This window comes from Euleptes europaea, chromosome 10 (genome assembly GCF_029931775.1).
Source record: "Euleptes europaea isolate rEulEur1 chromosome 10, rEulEur1.hap1, whole genome shotgun sequence".
Classification (NCBI taxonomy): Eukaryota; Metazoa; Chordata; class Lepidosauria; order Squamata; family Sphaerodactylidae; genus Euleptes; species Euleptes europaea.
In genome coordinates this window covers 20,019,445-20,045,794 of record NC_079321.1, presented here as the reverse complement: position 1 = coordinate 20,045,794, position 26,350 = coordinate 20,019,445, and the positions used below count along the sequence as shown (strand labels likewise).

The following is a 26,350-nucleotide window of genomic DNA, read 5'->3' as shown; positions in this document are numbered from 1 at the left end:
AGGGAAGTTGTGCATTTTGTGGAGTTCCTTAATGTGAGCTGCAGTGGAACAAGTCATTTCCAGTATTAGTAACCTGATATTTGGTTTACTACACCGTGATGGCTGTTGATCCTACAAACAGGCACTAGTTTTGTAAAGCAAACTCTGGTTGCTGTAAGTCTTTAGAAACTATTGTGCAAGGTTCTATTAACTGACTGCAGCTTCCTGTTTGTTTCCAGTCAGCTCACCATTTTCTTCCAAACCTCCACCAGGTGTTTTATCAGTTAATCCGTCTCTTTCTCGTTGATCTGGGTCCACTGACTCATCTGGAGCTTTTAAAGCCTCTTCTTCCTGTGATGATATTACTTTCTCCAGGGATTCTATCAGCTCATCCCTCAATTCATCTTCAGATTCTTCAAAGTTACTATATAATTAATGGCAAAAAAATGAATATTCAGAGGTTTTTAAACCATTCTCAAGTTGTCCAGTGCGCGCGTGTGTATGTTAAGGGCTGTCAAGTCACTTCCAACTCATGGCGGCCCTATAAATAAATGTCCTCCAAAACATCCCATTGTTAACAGCCTTGCTCAGGTATTGCAAACTGAGGGCCATAGCTTCCAGAGTCCATCCATCTCATGTTGGGTCTTCCTGCTGCCTTCGACTTTTCCCAGCATTGGTTCTTGTGGGTTATCCGGGCTGTGTAACCGTGGTCTTGGTATTTTCTTTCCTGACGTTTCGCCAGCAGCTGTGGCAGGCATCTTCAGAGGAGTAACACTGAAGGACAGTGTCTCTTCAGTGTTACTCCTCTGAAGATGCCTGCCACAGCTGCTGGCGAAACGTCAGGAAAGAAAATACCAAGACCACGGTTACACAGCCCGGATAACCCACAAGAACCAATGAACTCTGACAGTGAAAGCCTTCGACAATATTTTTCCTAGCATAATTGTCATTTCCAGTGAGTCTTGTCTTCTCATAATGTGACCAAAGTACGATAGCCTCGTAAGTCATTTTAGCTTCTAGGGACAGTTCAGGCTTGATCAGAGGGTTACTCTGGATATGGGTGGTTCCTATACAGTCACTCTGGCAAGGTGAAAGCTTGTGACCTAAGCAGGATTATCTGAATGTGCTGTTTGTGTGAACAGAACCCTCCACAGGAGTAGGGTAGTGGCAGCCCTGGGTCCTGTCGTGACAGCAGTAGGCTTTGTTGAGCCACACCATCATGGGAAAAGTAGAATGGCTATGGGCCTTACCGCATTATGTATTCCCACTGATGTATTAAGAGTTTGAAAATGTTATAAAAAACATCGGCTGTTACCGCACTTGTATTCCCAGCAATGTATTAAGAGTTTGAAAACGTTTTTAAAAATACTGTTCACACTTTCTATGTATTCCCAGCGATGTATTAAGAGTTTGAAGACGTTATAAAAAATACTGTTCGTACTTTGGCCCCTTTAGCTGTGAAGACATCTTCCAACCATTTATAAGCCGTAGTATCCAAAAACCCTTTTAAAGCAGTGTTTTTTATAAGTTTCAAACTCTTAATACATCACTGGGAATACAAAGTGTGGTAACCCCCATCGCTTTAAAAGGGTTTTTGGATACCACGGCTTATAAATGGTTGGAAAACGTCTTCAAAGCTAAAGGGGCCAAACAAAGTGCGAACAGTATTTTTTATAACGTTTTCAAACTCAATACACCAGTGGGAATACATAGAAAGTGCGAACAGTATTTTTTATAACATTTTCAAACTCTTAATACATTGCTGGGAATACAAGTGCAGTAACCCCCTATGATATGCAAGACTACACACCCAGCCAACAGCCATTGGAGTTTCCAAAGGAAATCCCATGTGGGCCACTACACAATGGAACATTTAGACAACCATTTTCTAAGAGGTTGGCACAAAGCAAACAGATGCCTGACTTAAGACACACATTAGCGTACTCAGAAGTGATCTCCCTCAGTTGCATCTCAGTTGCTAGTGTCAATCTAGGCAGAAGTACTGTTCCGTCAATTTAGTCATTGACTCCCTATTCTTAAGCAACAACAGTCTTGGAGAAAGCCTTAAGATTGGGCGTGTTAACTGTTGGTAGACAAAGTCATGATGCTGCCTGGACTTTCTCAAAGAAGCAGCTGTATTAACTGCCCTGACTTACGTGTCGTCGTCATCCGATCTTGGCTCAAGTCTGTCTTCATCCACTTCAACAGCAGAGCTCGATTCTGAATTGGCTTCATCAGTTTTGGGCGTTGGTGGGGTTCCTGTCTCCTCTGAAGAGGAAAACATTTTAGTTAGTTGGTTGTAATTTTGAAAGCCCCCTTGAACTTCTGGAAAGGTGATAGAGAAATTTTCTAAATAAACAATTATATTTGGTGGTGTCCAGCATTTCCAAACAGCTAACAGCGGGGCCTTCCACTGGCACTGGGAGCCTTCTGCTAGACAAAGCCCCACGCTTTAGTGGTATGATGTTAAATTAAAGCAGAGGCCCAGTGGCACCTGAAAGACATTTATTTCCAATATGAGGTCTGAAAATAAAATTGAGATCAAACTGAAAATTTAAGTAAGTGCTGTTAGACTTTAAGGTGCTGCTGGACTTTTGCCATGAGAGACTAACACGTGTACCCCTTTGCAATCATGACATTAGACGCCTGTACTTTACAACTAATCCGTTTTTTTAAGGCATTTAGGCACCAAAGTATTACACGTACTAATTTTTAGGACAGAATTAGATCATGTGAATACATTTCTTTGAAACCATAAAAGATTTCCAGAATGCTAGCAGCTTTCTCACTGAAACCTTCCATTAAAAGTATATAAGGGAGAACTGGCCCTATCTAAACAAAATTTGGCTTGAGAGAGGGAGGCAAAACAGAAGAGTCGTTGACATTTAAAACATTTGTTTGTTTGTTTTATTTAAAACGTTTACTAGGCACCTTTCTACCTTATGGAACTCAAGGCGGTTTGCAACATAGATAATTATTTAGTGTATCCTGTTTTATATATGTTAAGTTAAAAATCACAATTTAGGAGGGCCGGTAAATTAATCAAATGCAGTCCTAAGTAAAACCATCTTCAACTGCTTCCTAAAGATCCAAAGTGAGGGGGCCAGACTCACCTCCCTGGGGAGGTTGTTCCATGATCCTGGGGCTGCGACCAAAATGTCCCTGTCTCCTGTATATGTACAAGATGAGCCTTGAATTGGGCTTGGGAGTTGATTGGTTGCCAGTGTAATTGCTGTAATATTGGAGTCACATGTTCCCGAAAGTTGGCCCTGACCAGCAGTCTAGCTGCAGCATTCGGCACCAGATGCAGCTTCCAAACAATCTTCAGGGGGTAGCCCCAAGTAGAGCAACAGTCCAGTCCAGATGTAACTGAGGCATGGATCACTGGCTAAATCTGACTGAACCAAGAACTGATGCAGTAGATACACCAGCCAAAGCTGGGCAAAAGCATTCTGACCCACCGCAGCCACCTGGTTTTCACCTGTGGTTATTGATGTGTCACATGAACACATGAAGCTGCCTTATACTGAATCAGACCTTTGGTCCATCAACGTCAGTCTTGTCTACTCAGTCCAGCAATGGCTCTCCAGGGTCTCAGGCAGAGGTCCTTCACATCACCTACTTGCCTAGTCCCTTTAACTGGAGATGCCGGGGATTGAACCTGGGACCTTTTGTGTGCCAAGCAGATGCTCTACCACTGAGCCACAGCCCCTCCCCTAGTTGTATGCCCAAGCTGCAAACCTGGCTTTTCAAACGGAGTGTAACCCCATCAACAGGAGAGATCTCAAGTCTGTGGTCTGCCTTTATACTAGCCCAGAGAACTTCTTATCAGAATTAAGTTTCAGCTTATTCATTGTACCTTGAACCACACGAGGTCAGGGGTGGAATTTTCCACTTGTGGCGTCATGTCGGCACTCAAAATGTTTCAGATTTTGGAGCATTTCAGATTTTTGGATTAGGGATGTTCAATCCTGCTGGTCTCTGAGGTGCTACTGGACTCAAATCTAGCTGTCCTACAAATAAACTACATTTTAAGAAGCTAGATGTTTTCTGCTTGGCTGTGAATTGCTTTGCTGTTTAGGACCAGGTGAGAAATGACTTACTGGGTTCTCTGGCTTGGTTCACAGTGTCACTGGAGCACTCTGCTTCTGCTAACATGTTCAGTAGTGTCCCAGGGGATTCTTGGCTCCATTTTTTCCTTTTTTCATGGAATTCTGAAGGCGTAATCATCACTGGGTCCACTGAGAAACAGAGTATGTTAGCTCACTGCATGTTAATAAGATGATCATATAAAACTGAATTACACTCCCCCACTTCCTCCCCAGCATCAGGGTTTTTGGTCCCTTTGCAGCCTCTTTTCCATCGCACCTGCAAGAATAATTTTTTTCCATCAGAGAAATTGGTTGCTAGCCCATTCTTTTATATGCAGTATTTAACTGGGTGCCTGAGAGCCAGCGTGGTGTGATGGTTAAACTGTCAGTCTAGGACCTGGGAGACCATGTTTGAATCCCTGCTCTCCTGTGGAAGCTCAATGGGTTGCTCTGGGCCATTCATTCACACTCATCCTAATGTCCCTCACAGGGTTGTTGTGCAGACAAGTGGGGATAGCAATGTTACAGTGGTATGAATACCTAAATAAACGCCTCCTCCAAGCAACTGTCTGGAAAGCATACCAGCTGAGTGTGAATACTGCAGAAGTTTCTTACTGTCAAAGGTTTCTTACTGTCAGATAAGGAATGTCTTGTGTTCATGGATCTAATATTATGCATAGTTCCACATTTGGGCAGGGAAAGTAGTATGAGGACTCTTCTATCTTAGAAATGCATACATGAACACATGCAACTGCCTTATACTGAATCAGATTCTGGTCCATCAAGGTCAGTACTGTCTATTCAGATTGGCAGCAGCTCTCAAAGGTCTCAGGCAGAGGTCTTTCACAACTCCTGCTACCTGATTTGTCTGGCTGGAGGTACCGGGGATTGAACTTGGGACCTTCTGCAGGCCAAGCAGATGCTCTGCCACTGAGCCATGGCCCCTTTTGAATCAATCAAAGATTTTAAAAAATGCAATTCCCCCCCTGAAAAAATATTCACTCCACTTGAGAGATTATACACACTAAGAATGATCCACACCTGGCATATCATGCTAACAGAAAATCTCACAATAGTTTGAACCACCACTCCAGTGAAAACATAGGGATGAAATTTCACTAAGGTCAAATAAACCCCCCACTATCTTCAATATGCTGCAGAAGCAGCCCCTACTCACCCCCCCCCCAACATTTTATCTACAGAAATTGAAAATCCATGAATGATCACAGGCGGGGTGGGGAATGATTTGGAAATATCCCACCCCAAATAAATCTCACCACCACCACCCTTACAGGATCCTGTAAGCTTTCAGGGGCTTGAGCAGACTGATCTCTCCTTCCCTTTTCTTCTTTAAAACTGAAATATGAAAGCTGAATACACTGGAGCCAGAACAGAATGTTGAAGGCTGCCGAGTATCAAGTAGCCCTCATCATTCTGTTTTAGCCAAATCATATTTAGTTTTCATCAAGCCATTTTGATGTTTTTCCTCCTTTGGGTTAATTTGCAAATGTTGTGCATACCTGGGGAGTCCCCTTCAGGATACAGAGATCCCTATATTGTCTTTGGCTGGCCCTATTGTGTGGCTTTTGTCATCCACATTCACAGCCCGTTTACTGTTAAATATAGCAACGAAAGAACACTATTGGGCAATTCCACATCTAGGAAGTGGGGAGGGGAAGTAACCAAGTCCAAGATAATAAGCCAGCAGTCCTTGTTGAGATGATAAATCATTCTGCAAAAACTGGGCTTAAGACATGGTTTTCCACTACCTCCAACTCTGATATGAGGCCTTCTTGCCTAGGGTTTTATTGTACAATTCTTATATTTTAATGGACTTTGTTCTGCATGCAAATTGCTCTGAGCATGGAAACATGCTTGATTGGGAGTTTTCAGTATGGAACCAGTACATTCTAACCTTTAGAGACACCTCTCTTTTTGAAACATGTGCTGCATGTCACACTCCAGTGCAAAGACAAACCTGTAGTGGATCCCACAAATCTTTCCCTCTTTCTGTCTGCTCATTATAAGGACAGAAAATATGTGACAAAAATCACCTTTATCCGTGGCTGGGGACCCAGTAGTAACATCTGCATTCCCTAAGAGATTCAGGACAGTTTGTGGGACTGAAACCTGCCAGTGCTTCCTGTTTGCTATGGAATCATCTTCATTCTCAGAATCTAAGGAGAAAGATGAGGTGACTGTTAATTGTTTTTAACTGTGCGTGGATGCAATACTGATGACTGACATTTATTTCCCATTGTCAATAATTGATCAAGGAGGCTTACAAAAAGTCTTGACACACAAAAGAGTTCAGAGAGTTTTCTTTTTGTCCATTGCATGTCTTTTTGGCAAAGACTTTGTGATAAAGTCCTGCAGTCCATTCTTGTGTATGGACTGGCCACATGCCTAACAAAGTTTCTATCTTTTTTAAAGAGCTGATCAGGTCCCAGGCCACTGGGAGTCATGTTATGGTGAGGAAACAACTGCATGAAACAGCTCTCAAAGTTTATATGTAATACCAAACTGAATGTGTAGGAATGCAAGGCTAACTAATAAGGGAACACCATCCTAATAAGTCTAGCAATTTCGAGACAAATACCTGTTTCCAAACAGCGTAATTCCGCCAAAGCTCTGTCAGTATAATCATTACAGACATTTGTCAGCTTTTCCTTAAGATTTTTCGCAGCCTCAAAAGTCAAGGTTTCATTAAGCGTATTCTGTTCCTGAAATCAGAACAAAAGAATCAATGTTGAAACATATTTAGCTCACTCACATTGTTTGGCTTTCCTACGAAAACCTCTCCTTCAAGAAAAACAAGCAAAAGTAAAGAACTGCAATAACCTGACAAATTTAGACCAGCGGAATCCACTAATCCTTCATCTTGAACTGAAGACATTAATTTCAGCAAGAGCTCTCGTTATGGAAAGTCAAATCTTTCTCCAAAATTTCTTTTGGAAAAAAGCAAATCTTACACAAGCGTGTCAGATTTTATGGCAACAAATCATACCCTTCCAGGAATCTATGTATGTTAATTTGTCGGCACACATAATTCTTCCATTTGTGGCTATCTCATTTATTCCAATGGAGGAAGCAGAATGCAAACACAGATGTTCACCCCATTGAGATGCCTGGAAAAGACGGGTCTGCCTGTGATCCAAACACATCATCAGAATGGGGTATTGCTATATAGTGTTACACAAAGCTATTTACCTCATTCTCGCCTTGGGAATTATTCACCTCTGGAAGACCATCCTCTAAGTCAATCTGAAACTTTATACCTCCCTGAAAAATAGTTTTAAGCAGTTGAATAACATGCAAAAATAAATAGCTGATAAAAGGATGCTAAATTCTGAAGTGCACAAAACGTGGTTTTAAAAAATAAAGACCTCCTGCTATCTGTCTACCTGAAATACAGGCAGAGGTCTGTGCAGTACCGGGGGTGGGGGAGGTCATTCTTCCTGCCAGATGGAACGGAACATCAGTCCTCAGCTATGCCCTGTATTTCCCTCCCGTTCCCAGGGTATGTGGGCATCTGTAACAGACTAGCAGAAAGTTAAATAAGATGAAGCTTCTTTATGGCTTATGCCCCCACCACTTGACTGGGATGTTCATTACAGCACTGATCAAGACTGATGGCCAGAAACAACACATATTTGTACATACATCAGTGCTGCCACTTGCAACCAACTTATGGCAACCCCAGCAAGGGTCTTGCAAGGCAAGAAATTTTTAGAGGTGGTTTGCTGTTGCCTTCCTCTGCAGAGCCTTCCTTGGTGGTTTCCCATCCAGATACCAACTCTGGTGAGCTTCTGAGATCTGATGAGATCAGGCTATACAACGCCACTTTTCCTCAACACATATTTATAATAAGGAATAAATTCTGCTTTTCACTAAGAGAGATACTAAGGCAGCTTACAATAAAACTATGACAATAAATCCAGCAAAACAATAAAACATTTTCTCACCTGCTGGCTGCTTTTAATGTACTTGGGTTAATGCGTATGTATTTTTCTGTTTACTGTACATTTTTAAATTATTGTATATTATTTTGAGGGGTTCTTCCTCCCACCCAAGAAATGGGGGAAATACCGTTATGTTTTAAATATATAAAATGCCATATGAAATCAATTTCTGGAGTTATCAGCATAAAAAGTCAAAACAAGAAGAACAGGGGGAAAAGATAAAGAAAATCTATTAATCTTTAACCTTTGCTTTGTGTTTTGCTTCCGCGACATTTCTTTCTTGCCAATTACGCAGTCCAAGTTTTTTCAAGTTTTGTTCAATAACCTTAAAGAGATAAAAACAACTGTTTTAAACAAGCACAGTTAAAATACAGTATTCTTACAGTGCGATCCTATGCAGAGTTACTCTACTTGGACAGCCCAATCCTGACCAGGGAGAGGAAGTGTCTTAGGAGCTGGCATGACACTAAAGTTTATATGTGTGTGTATTGAAATAAAACTTTAAAAATTGTTTTTAAAAATACCTGGACTGGATCATCTTTTCCTCCAGGGATGTCACTGTTGTGGGCAGACTGGTCCTCAGTCTTCTTCTGTTTCACAAGGTAGGTTTTCCCATTTACATTTGTTTTCTCCTTTAGGATAAACCATACTTAGTTACACTTTTTTTTTACTGATTAAAAAGAGTGCTAGATGTAGCAGAGGGTAATTTAACAACTCTCTGTGTTCTGGATGCTTACAAAATTTAAATGTGAGTTTTAGAATGAAACTAAAAGATTGTTAAAATAATGAAAATGAAATAAGGCTAACTCACAAATAAAGATATGACAGAATAAAAGGACACCTTTGAAAAGCACCCAGTCCAAATATAATTTCCAGAACCCAAAATACAAACTAAAAAAACAAAATCTGCATTCAGGGATAAGTAAAATTATTCTCCGAAGAATTTTTCTACTCAACTAAGACCAATAAGTTGAAATTTGGCAGGAGGAAGTGCTTTACAAGTCTGGTATGAAGCTCTCGTAGGTTATCCAGGCTGTGTAACCGTGGTCTTGGTATTTTCTTTCCTGACGTTTCGCCAGCAGCTGTGGCCGGCACCTTCAGAGGAGTAACACTGAAGGACAGTGTCTCTCAGTGTTACTCCTCTGAAGATGCCGGCCACAGCTGCTGGCGAAACGTCAGGAAAGAAAATACCAAGACCATGGTTACACAGCCCGGATAACCTACGAGAACCAATGAACTCTGACCGTGAAAGCCTTCGACAATATTCTGGTATGAAGTGTACAGCACTGAATGTTCAACATTCTCAATACTTCTGCTCACACAAAAGCGAGGGGATTGTGTTTTACATAAATTTCCCCTTTGAGTTGTATCCTTCTGCCGAACTTGTCACACCATTCCAAAAAGTCTATGAACCCTCAGGATCTTCTTTTCAGGGGGCACCGAGGGGGTTGCAAAGGAAGGGGGAACAACAGGAAAGATCCATTCCATAAACAGATCCACTCCCACTTCTCAGAAGGCAGCCCACCGTGTTCTGTTCAGTAGTGAGCATCCTAAGATGATAGGGGTCTTGCAGCAAGAATCTCATATTCTCTCTCTGAATGCTTAACAAGTTGCTAGAACAGATGATTACAATATTTTATTTCAAGAACTGGAACCCTTTTTAATTGATCACATTATCAGTTCTTCACATTGTGGAAATGGAAGTGTGGGAAAGACAGGGTGAATATTTGGAGTGGGGAAATTTACCTCAAATGTTTCTGCTCTAAGCTTAATGTCATTGACTTCGCTTTGGTATTGTTGACGAATTTTCTGCAGCTCTTCTAGGTATTCCTATTGAATATCAGAATTAAAAACCAACTGAGCATGCATGCACCTTTAAACATAACATCATTAATACATGTGACAGGCACATCTAAGTAATTAGAGGCTAGTATAGCCATCAAGATGAATCATGTGATTGTTGACACCTGGCTAAACTCAAAACCACATCCCTATAAGGAATGCGCCTTACAGTACACTTCCACAAGCATCATAAAGATCTGAATTGGGCAATATCCTTTAAAACTAACTGGACTAGAACAGAAAGTATCTGACTAAGGGAGGTTTGACTCTAGAAAGCGTATACCCTGGAAATCATGTTGGTCTTAAAGGTGCTACTGGGCTCAAATCTTGCTCTGCAAAGATGTGTCTTGTGGACTTTTCATAGTAGCTTTACATAGATATACTATTTGGATATTATCTTAGCAAGCTTGCACTGCAATCTTAAACAGAGATACACCCTTCTAGGCCCATGGATTTACAAAGGTATATTTCTGATTAGGATTACTCTGCTGGTATCTGGCTTACATCCATGATAAATGATGTGGTTTAAAAAGGTTTTACAGTTTCCTCAAACCATATCCAAGCAGAGTACTACCGTATATACTCGCGTATAAGCCGAGTTTTTCAACCCAAAAAAGGGCTGAAAAAGCCGGCCTCGGCTTATACGCGGGTCAATATGGTTGGGGGAAGGAGGGAGGGAGGAGGGAGGGGGCTACTTACCGCCGCCGCCATCGCCGCCGCCACCGCTGCCGGGCCCATGCGGCTTCCCCGGGCCAGGAGTGCCCTGTGAGGGCCTCCTGCGGCCACTGCAAGGCCGCGCCGCCGCCACCGGACGCGCCCGGCTCCTCCCGCCCTGGAAGGGCCGGGGGAAGCCTCCTGCGGGGGGCCCGCTGCCGCCACCACCGCCTTCGCCGGGCCTGAAGGTAAGCCTGCGGGGGGGGGGGGAGGGGTTATAAGCCGACCCTCGGCTTATACGCGGGTGCCTAATTTTTCCCCATTTTTGGGGAGAAATTAGGCACCTTGGCTTATACGCGGGTCGGCTTATACATGGGTATATACGGTAATATTGTTGGGAGAAAATTATTGAGAGCAATGCAACTCCTCTTTCTCACCTGTTCTTTCATTTCATTTTTTTGAGCATGAGTTTTTGGGGGGACTTTAAGCTTCTCCTCCTTCATCTCCTGATTCTGCATCTCATGATAGCGGGGATCTGCAGATGATGGTCGCAGCCCCTATTAATTTGGAGAATATAACAGTAACATATGAAAAGGATTTCCTTTCCTTTATGGAAACCACCCCACTGAACAACAAAATTAAAATGTATACGTTCACAGTAGCTTTTCATGTTGACATGTTTTTAAAAGCATTCCACTGGGGTTTCTGCACTAAATAATCACAGAAATTTCACTAATTTATCCGTTCTAATTTATAAATTCATTTTATGAATTAGTATTGGCTTACAAGTTGTTTCTCTACTTTTATCTTGTATTGCTGGGCATTGAATCGTCTTTGAAGGTAGTCTGCAGGCCTAAGAGGAAGCAGAAACACTGACTGAGAAACTGATGAGGAGATGGATATGGCATTTTATGTTTAATTGCTGATTTCCTATTAGCTGTATGTAATATGAAAAACTGCATTAAGATATTAGATGTCAAATATTATTTTTTTCATTTTGCATCTCTGTTTTGGTTATGAATGGCCTAACAATTCCAGGACGCCACTACCTGAAAACAGCTGACTACTGCCTGTATCAGCTGCCTACTATAATATATTTCAAAGTGCACATTGTAATCAAAATTGCTGATATTTAGTTTCATTTTGGAGTTTTTACTTTGAAAATTAACAGGACAAAATTACAGGCTTAGGCTGGAAATCGGTGGGGTAGCTGGAATAAACTAATAGTCTTGCAGATTCTTATACAGCTAGGAATTCCTGTTATCAGAATAATTAGATATATAAACACTCAATAATTTTTTTTTACTACCAATGAGGTGGTGGCGGTGGTGGTTCTTGTCCTTTCTCCTTAAAATAGTCTTCCATTCTTTGGCTAATATGAGGACAGTCATCTTCCCCAGAGGCCCTCTTCCGCAACTTGTCAAGTTTTTCATAATAGTGGTCATAGGGCCTACAAATTTGGACAGCCTCTAGCTTCCCACACAACTTAACCCTGGGATTCCTGTGCTGAAAACATAATCACACATGAGAAAGTTATTAAGGCAACAAATCCAAAACTCTAGATTTGAATGTTTCTACATTTTTGTAATCACAATTACTCTATCTTGGGCTCAATGAATGGCCTGGGAGTACTCAATGGTGTGCCATTGTTCAAAGGATGTCTGGAATTGATCAGTGCTTGTATGGAAGATTATTGAGAGACTCATTTGCTTATTTTAACCCAGCCTTTTATCCTGCCTTTCTATTAAAGTAACATTCAAGGTGGTGATACTGCACGTGCAAACTGCTTTGACCTTTCCAAGGAAGAGTGAGTCTTCAAGGGCAGGCCAACACAGAGTGCATTACAGTAGTCCAACTGCAAGGTTACTGAATCATGGATCAGCGTGGCTAGATCATCTGAATCCAAGAAGGGTGAGAGTTGGCAACCCAGATGCAGAATGATGGAAGGCACTCTTGGCCACTATGCCAATCTGCTTTTCAAATATCAAGGCTGTGCCTGTGAATACCTCCAAGCTCTTAACCTGCTCTATAAATGCCAACTCCACTCCATCCACTCCATCATCAGCCCTCCAGAATTCACAGTCACATAATTAAGTAAAACTTGACTGTAAACCTTATAAGCCTTCTCAGGCAAACATCATTATTGTTACTTACTGCTGCAAGGCAAAAGCAAATAACACAAAAGAATCCATAGTGAATTTTCTATTTACCTGGATAACAGGGTCCTGGAGTCTTAAAGGAGATTTGTATTCATTTTTACATAATAATTTTTGTTTTCCAGCATGCATTTCCATCTTGCGTCTTGGAGGATGATGACCATGGATTTTTAATTTCTGAACTTTAGGAGCTGATTTAAGAATATAATTAAAATATTTTGATAATCATGCCTAAAGTGCATTATATAGGTATGACACAAAAGACTTAGACTGAATGGGCTCCATTCACAGGATGAAAGTTCATACCCTCTCTCTGCCATGGAAGCCTGTTGAGTGACCTTGGGTCTATCACCCTCTCAGCCTAACCCACCTCACAGGGTTGTTATGAGAATTAAATAGAGGAGAAAAGGCCAATGTACACCACTCTGAACTCTTTGGAGGACAAGCAGAATAAAAATGTAGTAAATAAATACATTTGCATGCATGCAATATGGCTCTGTAACTTGTGACTAATGTGCAGGCAATACAGACTGCCATTTTGCCTGTCATAATGATAGGTGTTGCACTAGTATGGCTAAAAAATGACAACATGTGTGTTTGGGGGGAGAACACCCTGAAGGAATGCAAAACCAGTACAAAAGTAAAAGAAGGTATATCAAAGGTAGGGGCGAACTGTAAATTGCGAACTGAAAAGACCACCTGAACTCACAATATGAAAAAACTGACTAGCTTATAATTATAAACAATATTTAATTTGCCCATAAGAAGTGCATACATGCACAGAAAAATGGACAGTATAAATGTTTAAATATATAATGACATTGAGAAGGAGCCATATGTCTTAATGCCTTTTGATGTACATTTATACTATCCATTTTTCTGTGTATTTATACACTTCTTATGGGTACCTTGAATATTGTTTATAATTGTATGCTTGTCACATTTTTTTCATATTGTGGGTTCACATGGTATTTTCAGTTTGCAGTTTACAATACACCTCTACTTTTGATATATCTTCCTGTATTTTGCTTTGGCATGCCTCCAAAAGATGTGGGAGGGAAGGCGGAATGATATAGCACTATCTCATCAGATCTCAGAAGCTAACCAGGGTCAGTACTTGGATGGGAGACCACAAAGGAAGGCTGTACATAGGAAGGCAATGACAAACCACTTCTGCTTCTCACTTGTCTTGAAAGCCCCGTGCTTGGGTTGCCATAAGTGAGTTGCAACTTGACAACACTCGGGTACCTATAAAACACATGTTCTAATCCATGATCATGTTTTTTTAGGTAACAGAGTAACATACCTGCTTTTAGCTCAGTGCTATCTTGTGAACAGTACACACATTGTACTAGAGAAAATTTGGACACGCTGGCCTTGTTATTGCACTTCTCCTTAAGGCAAAGAGCTTCTGATACTACTTCTCACCTTCAGCGCTTGCAAATGGAGGCCGAATCTTGAAATCTCAAGTGCCAGCAGCCCTGTTCAACAAGGCCCATATGCTTAAATGCTTTGCTGAAGAGCGGTCTTGCTGTTGCACTTCTCCTTAAGGACTAACTAGATGCCTATTCACTGAAGAGCATTTTTGGTCCTTGAAATGTGTTATATTGACTCAGGACCAGCCTCAGTTGAAAATAAACTAGATTTTATGAACATATCCATTTCAAACTTTAGGTTGCAATAACTTACCAGATGACACTGAAGCCAGTGGTCTTTTTCTGTGAATAACGGTGTGGCTGAATTCTTCTTCCATTACCTAGAAGCAAATAACAGATATATATGTACAAACACACCTTATCTTGGTGCTGTATATATGTTGACCCAGACATGTCCTATACAGTGAGTTGTCCAAGCTACAAGCTCATTCTGGCAGCCCAAGGTGCGGGACACACAAAAACCTTGTCTTTATTTTTCATATGGAAAGCAGCACTGCTCGCAGGACAACTCGATTCTTTAATGAACACCTCCCTAGACACCACGCAGAATGCACAGAGGACAAAAGAAACAGGATGTACCTCCCCACCAAGACAGGAAAAAAAAGAGGACAAGGGGTATTGTTAACAACCAAGAAAGGAGGAGATAGCTTATATTCTTTTATTGGGTTGAGCTTCCTGGTATCTCCCTCCACCACATCAGAGACACTCACCTTTGGAGATAAATGTTTCTTTATTCGCTTCTCCAAGAAGGGCTTTCTCAATATGGAGTTGATAGAAGGGCGATTTCTTGGAGCTGTTTTAAACAACTGGGATATCAAAGTTCTCAAGTCATACGAATACTTTGTAGATACCGGCACGAAATGGCCTCTGCAGATCCTCAGCATGAGCTGGTGTATATTTGTGCCTTCAAACTGACATTAAGATACATTCCATAAATAGTAAGCTGCCACATGTTGTGGCCCTGTGCTAATTCAAACACAAACATTTAAAAGTGCTAGCAGACAGCCAAAGATGAACTAGGAAAAAGGAGTCATGGCCTTCTCTTTAGTAAGGTCTTCCAATCATAGAGTTGGAAGGGACCACCAGTGTCATCTAGTCCAACCCCCTGCACAAAGCAGCAAAATTCACAACTACCCCCACACCCCCAGTAACCCCTACTCCATGCCCAGAAGATGGCAAAACAAAAAACAAAAAAACACAACCCTCCAGGATCCCTGGCCAATCTGCCCTGGAGAAAAACTGCTTCTTGATCCCAATCAATCGGGCTAGCTTTATTACCCCTCATTTGTGATGTCTTCTCCTTTCATCTCAAATGCTAAAGACTACATTGTAGGTAATATGAATGGCTATCCCTACATGTATGTCAACAAGTTGGGAAAAGGCTAACAATCTGCTACTGGGGAATATCAGATTTTATCCTTTATTTTTTTTAAAAGAAAAAAGATCTAGTCCTCCTGTTGTAATAAGATATGAATACATGTGATCAGCATCTACTAAAGACTCAGGGATTCCAGCAATTTAGGGTTAAGATTTCTCAATCCCGAGCCTCCTTTTCTCTCTGCTACTCCCACCTTCCATCCCATGTCTTCTTTTGCCTTGTACTATTAACAATTCTTCCCTGCGTAATCTGAATTTTGCAACAAACTGTATTATTGCACTGAGAAAGTAAGCTATGCAGGTGTATGCAGCTCGCACAACGTGCACCATTTTCAAGGTATATAATTTGTAATTTCTTCAGAACAGTACCTTAAGGAAAATGCACTGGATTTGTCAAGCAAAAATTCCTCCACAGAAAGAAAATGCATATTTTTAATGTCAAGACTGTGATTAAAGATCTCTACAAACAGTATGCTGAATCACCCTTTATCTGCCTTACTTCGGTTCCTGTTGAATAATGGATTGCATCTCACTGGCTATCCTAGACTCATCATATTTCATTTGTGGCACTCTGCCATGTTTTGTCTCCAAAGGACCTGACTTTCAATGGCATAAACAAGTCAACAAATGTCTTTAGGTACCTGTAGGATTTTACACACCCAGTTACCTGTTTTAATCCTCCTGATTTCAACAGGTGTGCGCAACTGGATGGATGCCAATTTGCAAAGGGTTGGATTCCAACAAAAATTTCCACTGATGGGGAAGTATTTGTTTATTCCTCCCTCCTACAGCAACTTTCCTCTCATGCTGTTCTTGGGTTCCCTCAGGAGCAGGGTGTGTGTGGGGTGGGATTTGGGCTGCAGCAGGAGAGGAGGAAGTGAGAAAGTCACACTCCACTGATGGAAATGCTTCTGCCGGTGGTAATTTTTGGCAGGATTCAAGACAATGAGAGAACTTAGTGCAAGTGTTCCACGACTTTGTGAACAAACCTGTTAAACATCACATGTGATTTTTGATTATATAGCCTACAATGTTAGTTTAGGAAATGACTGAGCACCTCTTACCATATTACATCTGGAAATGGGGTTTTCTGTGCCACATCTACATAACCTGGCTTCCTAGAGGGTTCACAATGGAGCACCTACATTGCCTTTTTCAGTAATGATTCTAAGGGCTCAACTAGATGAAATGGTAGATAAGCAATCAGATCTCTTACTCCTTTTCAAATATTAAAAGCAACTGCCAGAAGAGCCCAAAGTAGATCCGGAACACAGCACTGGGGATGGGGCATCAACCCTTCACATGTACCATTTTCCCAATTTAAATTAACCCACAAAAGCCAGTGGGGAAAATATACAGGTAATCTCTGGGTTCCCTGACCTGGATGGCCCAGGCTAGCCCAATCTTGTCAGATCTCAGAAGCTAAGCATGGTCAGCCCTGGTTAGTACTTGGAGCGGAGACCACCAGGGTTGCTATGCAGAGGAAGGCAATGGCAAAGCACCTCTGCTTATCTCTTGCCTTGAAACTCCTACGAAGTCACCGTAAGTCAGCTGTGACTTGATGGCACTTTCCATCAATCTGTGGGTACCTACAAGTTTCTTGTCCCTGTGCAAATATCATCAGGGAGGAATTAAACACAGAAAACAGCATGTGAATAAAGGGTTAAACTCCCCAGCCCTCCGAGCCATGACCCTGATCCTTCTCCCTTGTGGTAGCTTTTTAACATTTGGGGGGGAACTGTTGCTTCAATCATAGATCTGCCACCATCTTGCCTAATCTGGTCTCAACAGCTATCACTGAAAGGCCACACTGGAACCATCTTTAGTTGGGATATTACATTCAATGCCATATGACTAATCAACTTAGAAAAATACTTACAGGATGTTTTAAAGTACAGAGCTCATATAAGACACATCCAAGAGACCATATATCTCTGTAAAAGGAAACAATCAGTGTATCAGTGAAAACTGAATCTAGCAACCCAACAAAGGTATCCTCTTCAGCTCTGTGTTCAGCAACATAATTCACAGTATTCAATTTTAAACAAAATGTAGGATTTGCTGTATAATATGAAAGCTATTTCCTTATTAAGGAGCTGGTTCCATAACATGTTACTGTTCCGAGAGGACTAATTACACCATACTTTGCTGAGGGCCATTCCCTCTAGAAGGAAATGACTAAAAAACCTGGTTCTGACTTTTTCAAGCCATTAGTCCAGTGCAATTACCAACATTACAGACCCAACCTAAATATTTACAATAAAAAAACTGAAAATTGCAAGGTATGTTCATTTGATAGCTGCAATAAGCCAATTGAAAGTTCAAAAAAATCTATCTGGGGGGGAGTTGCCATATTGAAAAATGGCAGAGAGAATTTCTTAATGAGACTGTAAAACTGTTTCAGATTTTTGTGCAATATTATGACACAAGAAAAAATGCAGTATTATTTTATGGTATGGAAAGCCACTGAGAAATATTCTGGTACTTACGTTTTATTGTTATATGGGCAGTTCTCACAGATTTCAGGAGACAGGTAATATGGTGTTCCTACACAGGTACAAGCAAATTCCATAGTACTAAAGAAAATAGTGATTAAAAAATCATGTGTTTGAACAACAAAAAATCTGAAAGAATTTTAAAAGTTTTATTCATCTGAAAAATGGCTATAGATACCTTGTATTGTACAAAAATTATATTCAATGTAAACTAATTGTCTTTTAGGAAACATTCACACTACTGAGTTTGTGTACTACCACAATCTACTAAGAGAGACCAATGCCACCCCTAATATGAAAAGAATAAGTTATAATGAATTGAGTATGTACATTACCAACTGTTCTCCACTTTTTTCTCCATCTCAATACACTACGGAACAAAGTCATCATTTAAAGATACAGCATCAACAACAGAACATGCTTACTCGCTTAATGTTCTTGCAATCCCAAAGTCTCCAAGTTTTGCTATCATTCCATTATTGCTGAGGAAAATATTCTGCAACAAAATGGTATGCCATGCTGAAAACAGAATGAATATTTTTGCCTTGATAATGAATGAAAAATGAGCTCCAAAAATCACCTGTGCTTTTACATCTCTGTGTAGAATCTTCCTGTCATGTACATGCTTTAGTCCTAAAGATATCTGTACAAACCAATCCAGGATCTATATGCAAAAAAAACACAATACACAACATATTTTAGATCGCAGAAATTTCTATAGGACGAGACTGTTGAAAAAGAAATACAAAAAAAATGTTTCTTCAAAGGCACAGTAAAAAGTGAAATATTATTAGATGAGTACTATATTCCCCAAATATTAACAAATAATAAAATGTAGATTCTACAGCGGCAGCACAGAGCTGCCTCTGTGGTGGCTCCTCAGCCCTTACACCAGAAACACATCCATTAGCTGCAATGGCAGTTCTACTAGTATAAAGGATGGTAAAATCAGGCAGCAACTGCATTACACCCGGTTAAAAGCATACTTAAGGAGCCCCGTGGCGCAGAGTGTTAAGCTGCAGTACTGCAGTCAAAAGCTCTGCTCACGACCTGAGTTCGATCCCGACGGAAGTCGGTTTCAGGTAGCCGGCTCAAGGTTGACTCAGCCTTCCATCCTTCCGAGGTCGGTCAAATGAGTACCCAGCTTGCTGGGGGTAAAGGGAAGATGACTGGGGAAGGCAACGGCAAACCACCCCACAAACAAAGTCTGCCTAGAAAACGTCGGGATGTGACGTCTCCCCATGGGTCAGGAATGACCCGGTGCTTGCACAGGGGACCTTTACCTTTTTAAAAGCATACTTGCACTGATAGCTTGACAGTGCAATCCTTAACAGAGTTATCCTCTTCTAAATGCATTGACTTAGGATCGCATTGTAAATGTGCCTTTGAGATTTGCTCTCCTTAAGAGGGTTGCCTCAAAAAAGAAGGAGGTGTGAGTTCTCATGCCACTGTTGACAGATGCTGACCTTCCCCAAACTTGGTCCTAGCATCTGTATTTCCAAGGTCAAAATATACATTTGTACATAAGGAAATCCAGTCAACAACAGACAAGTGCAAACTATTTTGTTTTGTTTTCATTCTGTGATGAATAAACGAGGGATGGAATGCAGAAAAATACTTCTTCAAAATGCAATCCTACCTTGTCTTCTTCAAACAACATGCCACGTTGTTGTTTTATCTTCTTCATTAGATCACCTCCATTGCAGTACTCCATAATAATAAATAGCTTATTTTTCTCTACAATAAAATATATTGGGCTTTGAATACACTTTTGTATTTATAAATATATCAATTAACTGCTTTCATCGCAGCTGATACATCAATGGTGAATTCAATCAAAACAAAACAAGAAGCAGCGGTATTGTTCCTTTTTAACTGATGTTCTGTTAAAATCTGCTCAAAGACATATGCTATTTAATTTTTATATTCACAACTATTCACTGTTTCTAAACTGTTTCTAAACAGTTTGATCAAGCAGTCTGGTTAAAACCAAAAGAGCAAGGTCAATAAAAATAGCTGACCTTCAGAAAGTAGTTGACACCAACAGCAGATAAGGTTGCCAACCTCCAGGTGGTAGCTGGAGATCTCCAGCTATTACAACTGATCTCCAAATGACAGAGATCAGTTCACCTGGAGAAAATGGCCACTTTGGAAAGTGGACTCTATGGCATTATACTCCATTGAAGTCCCTCCCCTCCTCAAACCCCACCTTCCTCAGGATCCACCCCCAAATTCTCAAGATATTTCCCAACCTGAAGATGGCAACCCTAGCAACAGACCAGGAACACTCACTCCATTATTTACCTAATAATAAAACAAATTTGCTTCAAAGCAACAACAGTTATGATAGAAGACTACAAGTGGGTGGGTGGGAAGCCAGAAATTACCCCATCATATTGTCAGCCCTCGAAAGCAAGAGCTCATCTATTTTATCCGTGAAGCACTCAGGATGCTTCAAAATACAAATCAGACCTATAGCATAATTTCAACTGTTTACGCTAGGAATTAGGGTGACTTAGAAGCAAAGGAGGACACCAGGTTCCCGTCACAGCTCCCCTCCCCCAATTTCCCCCAGGTATTTTTACTTTTCACTGCTAGGGGGGAAAACATTTAAAGAGGATTTTAAAAAATGACAACCACAGATAAAAAGGAGACCTTGAAGTGAAGAGTAGAAGGCTACTATATTAGGGTGCTTCATCTTGGCCAGGAGAGCAACTTCTTCCTGAGATGATTCTTTTTCTTTTCTTGGCATCTAAATTAGTTTAGAAACAAGTTAGCAGAGAAGTAAAACTCATATTCATCCGACTATCATGTAAATGGCAATCATGATGAACACTGCGACAGTGGTTAAGGGTGTGTTCCCGTGACAGCTTCTCTTCTCTGAGCAACGCCTTCTGAAGGTGACACCCTGCAAATGGGTAAGATCAGCAATAGCCCCATTGAGGAGCTGCCTCTGTGGTGGCTCCTACCTTGTGGAATGGCCTGCCTGAAGTGGTCTGGAATGCTCCCACATTTCTATCATTTCACAGAATGTGCAAAACAGAAATGTTTGGGGGGCATTTTTAGAAAGGGATTAGAATAGTGATATAGTGGAACAGCACAGGAGGTCACTTCTATCAGGAACAGTAATGTGGTCTACTGCCACTGTTTATTGTACATATTACCTCCTTTTATTTTATTATTTTTTATCTACCCTTCATAACCCCCTTTCTTCATTATGGTATGTCATGCCTTAGACCAGTTTTCGTTTGCATTGTTTTTCTAGGTTCGGTAATCCTAGTCCTTCTGTACTGTTTAGCGGAGGTCTTTGCTCTCTGATGGAATTGCTGTTCAGATTTTGTACCCCACTTTGAGTTCACTGAGGAATGTGGGCTATAAATGAAGGTAGTAATAATAATGATGATGATGATGATGTTTTCTCCCTCTCCCATAATACTAGAACACAGGATCCAACTGAAGCTGGAGGGTGAGAGATTCAAAACAGATAAAAGGAAGTTTTTTTTCACACAAAGATAGTTAAATTGTGGAACTCCCTGCCCCAGGATGTGGTGATGGCTGCCAGCTTGGAGGGCTTTAAGAGGGGGGTGGACATATTCATGGAGGAAAGGGGTATTCATGGCTATTAGTTAGAATGGATACTAGTCATGCTGCATACCTATTCTCTCTAGTATCAGAGGACCTATTATATTAGGTGCTGTGGAACATAGGCAGGATAATGCTGCTGCAGTTGTCTTGTTTATGGGCTTCCTAGAGGCACTTGGTTGGCCACTGTGTGAACAGACTGCTGGACTTGATGGGCCTTGGTCTGATCCAGCAGGGCCTTTCTTATGTTCTTATGATAATGATGATGCAGCAACAGGATCAAAATGTATCTAGGGGCTTTTACTAGGGTCCACAAACAGTCCTTTGATGCTTTAATACTCAGGTCTGTTTCTGGTGAGTAAGCCCCACTGAATAACATGGGACAATTCAGAGAAAACATATATAGGATAGCATTGTTGATTCTCCCAATGATGCTTGAAAAAAGTCAGCTCTGTCCCCATAATCCAGCTGCTTCCCTCCTGCGTGGTGAGATGAGTCCAAGGAGGACCACACAGCAGGTCAGGGAGAGGAAGAGCATATCACAAGCTGCTGTAAGGCTCAAGAGTGAGATCACTCGTAATTAGTAATAATACTGCAAATTAAAAGCATGTGAAAAATTCAATGTCTAGTTGTTTCATGCACGCATCACGGGTTCTGGCTGACAATGCAATGTGAACAGGGTTGGCAGACTGAGACAACAACTTCATTCAGTGCTGAAACTAGGACCAACTTTTAAAGATCTGATTCCTTCGGTTAATTTATTTATTTATTAGATTTCTACCCCGCCTCTCCCTGGCTACAGCCAGGCTTGGGGTGGCTTACAATATATTCAACAATTAGAACATAATTTACAGTTAAAATCTTTAGTAACTAAAAAACTCTATTGGCGCCCTTAAAATGATCACAATAATGGGGGGGGGGGTTTTTCCCCAACAGAGGGGAAGGAATAAAGGGAAGCGGAAAAAACAACAATCATCATACCAATAAGAATTAAAATTATGGTAATATGAGCAATAACATAACCAAACAGAAAAAAGGGGGGGACACACGAGGCTAGTTAGATGGAAAAACCGTCGCTGCCCTCAACCATAGGCCTGGGGGAATATCTCAGTCTTACAGTCAAGCATTTCAGTGACCTCTGCTATTCTTTGGAAGAAACTATCTGTAACTGTGAATTTTGCATGCAGGTCTCTCAGATCAGTTCACTGCTGGTGAACACATGAAGCTGCTTTATACTGAATCAGACCCTTTGGTCCATCAAGGTCAGTAATGCCTACTAAGAGTGGCAGCTGCACTCCAGCATCTCACGTCTTTCACATCACCTACCACCTGAGCGTTTTAGTGGGAGATGCTGGGGCTTGAACCTGGGACCTTCTGTATGCCAAGCAGGTGCTCCACTACTGAGCCACAGCCTCTTCTGGGGGAGGGGGATGGATGGACTCTGTGCTCATACAATAAATAAATACATCAGAATATAAATGAAAGCATGCCAATTATCAACATGGCCAGTGTAACACTAATCTAGTGGGTTTTAAAGACTGGTAACTGGCTGAAAAAGCACTTTGAAAGGCACAGAAGCAGTATTGGCGGATGTTTCAATGGCTAGGTAACATATTTCAGAAAGTATCTGATGGGAGTGACTTTGCAGCCTTTGGCTACAACTTCATAATTTACCTATACAAGTTTTTCTTGCTCATTCTCTCTGTTTCTGTTTGCATGAATATGTGAACTACCTAGACAACAGACCACAGTTGGGTTTGTATTTCACATTACTGTATTCTAAAACATTACAGCTCATCCACCCTCCCATGAGCTGCCCTAATGGTTGGACCACTGCGTGACTTTCATGGTATGTAGAACAGACAACAAAAAGACAAATAAGTGGGTTTTAGATCAAATCAAGCCTGAACTGTTCCTAGAAGCTAAAATTACTAAACTGAGGCTATCACACTTGGATAGCTTTATGAGAAGACAAGGCCCACTGGAAAAGACAATAATGCTAAGAAAAGTTGAAGGCAGCAGAAAAAGAGGAATACCCAACATGAGATAGATTGATTCTACAAAGGAAGCTACAGCCCTCAGTTTGCAAGACCTGAACAAGCCTGTTAACAATAGGACTTTTGGAGGACTTTGATTCATAAAGTTGCCATGAGTCAGAATCAACTTGATAGCACCTAACACACACATAGAACATATTTCACTTCTTCCTACCAGCTGCATATTGCAGATGAAGAAGTTTGTTAGTCACTCAGCAAACATTCTTTCACAAGCCTAGTTAGAGGTATACCTATGGTTCAATGAGACATTGCTGATTGAAAAACAATGGTAGTTTACCTTTGTTAAATTGACTTCTTTGATAACACACTGTTGGTTATCCTCTTTTCCTCTAGCCAAGAATACTTTGCCAAAGGCACCTTCCCCAATCTTTTTAACTATTTCATACTTGTCCATGGTGTTTTGTTTTAGAGAAACGTCTGAAATACAAAAATATAACAATTATGAATATTTGAAATATAAAACTTTCACAAAGTCTCTGTCTCACACTTTAAGTGTTATTTGTTCACATGCAAAAAAATGGGTAACTGGATTTTATTACGTAATTACTTTGGAAACGTGTGGTATAGTGGCTAGAGTGTTGGACTTTTGCATGGGTTTGAATTCCTGTTCAGGCTACAAAACTCACAGGATGATGTTGGGCCAGCAGACTACCATAAGAAAAAAAATTGAATGTTCCCTGCTAGATCAGACCAGTGGTTCATCTAGTCCAGAAGTCTTTTTCACATAGTTGCCAATCTGTTGACCTGGAAAGCCAATCTATGAAGCATAGAGGCCAAGGCCTCCTCTTGATGTTGCCTCTGAATGCTGGAATACAAACTTTTACTGCCTCTGGATGTAGAGTTTCCCTTTAATCATTGTGGTTAGTAGCCAGTGATGGACCAATCCCCCATAAATCAATTCTAATCCCCTTTCAAAGTTGTATGCTAGCAACCATCACTACATCCAGTACCAGTGAGTTTCACAATTTAATAATTTGTTGAGTGAAAAAAGTACTTTCTTTTGTTTGTCCTGAATCTGTTGCCCATCAGCTTCACTGGGTGACTCTGAATTCAAGTATTATGGGAGAGTCAGTTCTATCCACTTTCTCCATCCCGTGCATAATATCCTAACCTAATCTATTTCACAGTGTTGTTGTATGTATGGGGGAAAATGGGATGATGCCAACATGGAAGAAGGCTGGGATAGAAATGTAAGGAAGAAAAGAAACAAACCAGATTGTTAAGAAGAGGGGGGAAAGATTTTTCTCACCTTAACCCAGTGATTACAAATGAAGCATCAAAACTAATTTGTGGTCACAGCTACAGAACTGGGGGAATATGATAATTATTGCAGATTGGTTATCAGGACCTTGCATGTGGGACCTGTGTTCAATGTGTACAACATACCCCCCTCCATTTATAGAGGGAAAAATCATGTAACTCTCGTTTAATAGCATTATTTTGCATGTATGGAATCAGAAAAGGGGAAAGAAAGGACAAGTCTTTTCTTTTTTACACACACTCTGTAGCTTGGAAGATTTTCCTTCCAGCTGATGAGTGTTGCTAAAGATCCACTCTTTCAGTGCGTCAGGTGTTGCTTTAATGTCCTTTCATTATCCTCTCATTATCAGTACAGTGTGTATGTGTTGCAAAGCTCCTTAAGAGGTGGTTTTATATTTTGGGTGTAAATCATCAGTGGAATGAGGTGAACAAATGAAGCCAATTTATACCGAGTCAGACCATCTATATTGCTATCAGTCGCACGCATGTGCACATGTACTGCAGAGGGCCACGAGGAGTGGTTTTGTTATTTCCAAACAAGCATGGAGTGAATGCTTGAAGCTGCTCCATACTGAGACAGACTATTGGTCTATCAAGATGAGTATAATCTACTCTGACTGGCACAGGCTCTCTGGGGTCTCAGGCAGGGGTCTTTCACATCGCCTACTGCCTGACCGCTTCTGCACTTGAGATGGAAGGGACCGAAGCTTCTGCATGCCAAGTAGATGCTCTACCACTGAGTTATACCTCCTCCCCGATACAGTACAATGAACATGGATCTGCCTTACACTGAATCAGACCATTGGTTTATTAAGTTTAACTGTTCTCCAGAGTCTAATATCTTTTACATCACCTACTGCCAAAGACTTTTTAAAAAAGTAGAGATACTGGGGACTGGACCTAGGACTTTCAACATGCAAAATGACATTCCGTGATGAGCTAGGATTTGCTCACTGCCTCCAAACAAGTGAGCTTTAGTCTATGAAAACATGTTATGATGATGATGATGATGATGGTGGTAGTAGTAGTAGTAGTAAAAAAGAGCAAGTGTCCAGTAGCACCTTAAAGACTAACAACATTTCTGGCAGGGTATGAGCAGGGAACTAGTCATGATGCATACCTATTCTCTCCAGGATCAGAGGAGCATGCCTATTATCTTGGGTGCTGTGGAACACAGGCAGGATGGTGCTGCTGCAGTCGTCTTGTTTGTGGGCTTCCTAGTGGCACCTGGTTGGCCACTGTGTGAACAGACTGCTGGACTTGATGGGCCTTGGTCTGATCCAGCAGGGCTTTTCTTATGTTCCTATTATCTTAATGAAAGCTCACACCCTGCCAGAAATTTTGTTAGTCTTTAAGGTGCTACTGGACTCTTGCTCTTTTCTACTGCTAGTGACTAAAATGGCTACCCCTAATAATAATAGCAATAGTAATAAAAATAATAATTAGAAGAAGGTTGCCA

At 41.0% G+C, this 26,350-nt stretch overlaps 1 protein-coding gene across 1 annotated transcript; it reads right to left on the bottom strand.

Moving 5' to 3' along the window:
- Nucleotides 1-101: 101 nt before the first annotated feature.
- On the bottom strand, nt 102-24,025 carry NEK5 (NIMA related kinase 5). Its single transcript, XM_056856667.1, has 22 exons — nt 23,909-24,025; nt 20,648-20,744; nt 19,632-19,729; nt 18,573-18,656; nt 18,418-18,488; nt 17,987-18,073; nt 17,377-17,431; nt 14,831-15,031; nt 14,374-14,440; nt 12,739-12,875; nt 11,838-12,034; nt 11,315-11,381; nt 10,966-11,085; nt 9,779-9,862; nt 8,557-8,664; nt 8,277-8,357; nt 7,281-7,352; nt 6,670-6,793; nt 6,125-6,247; nt 4,083-4,220; nt 2,136-2,247; nt 102-403 (listed from the first exon to the last, which is right to left on the bottom strand). Exons 1-22 carry the CDS (start codon nt 24,023-24,025, stop codon nt 187-189), a joined length of 2,457 nt encoding a protein of 818 aa, XP_056712645.1. The 3' UTR covers nt 102-186.
- Nucleotides 24,026-26,350: the final 2,325 nt, after the last annotated feature.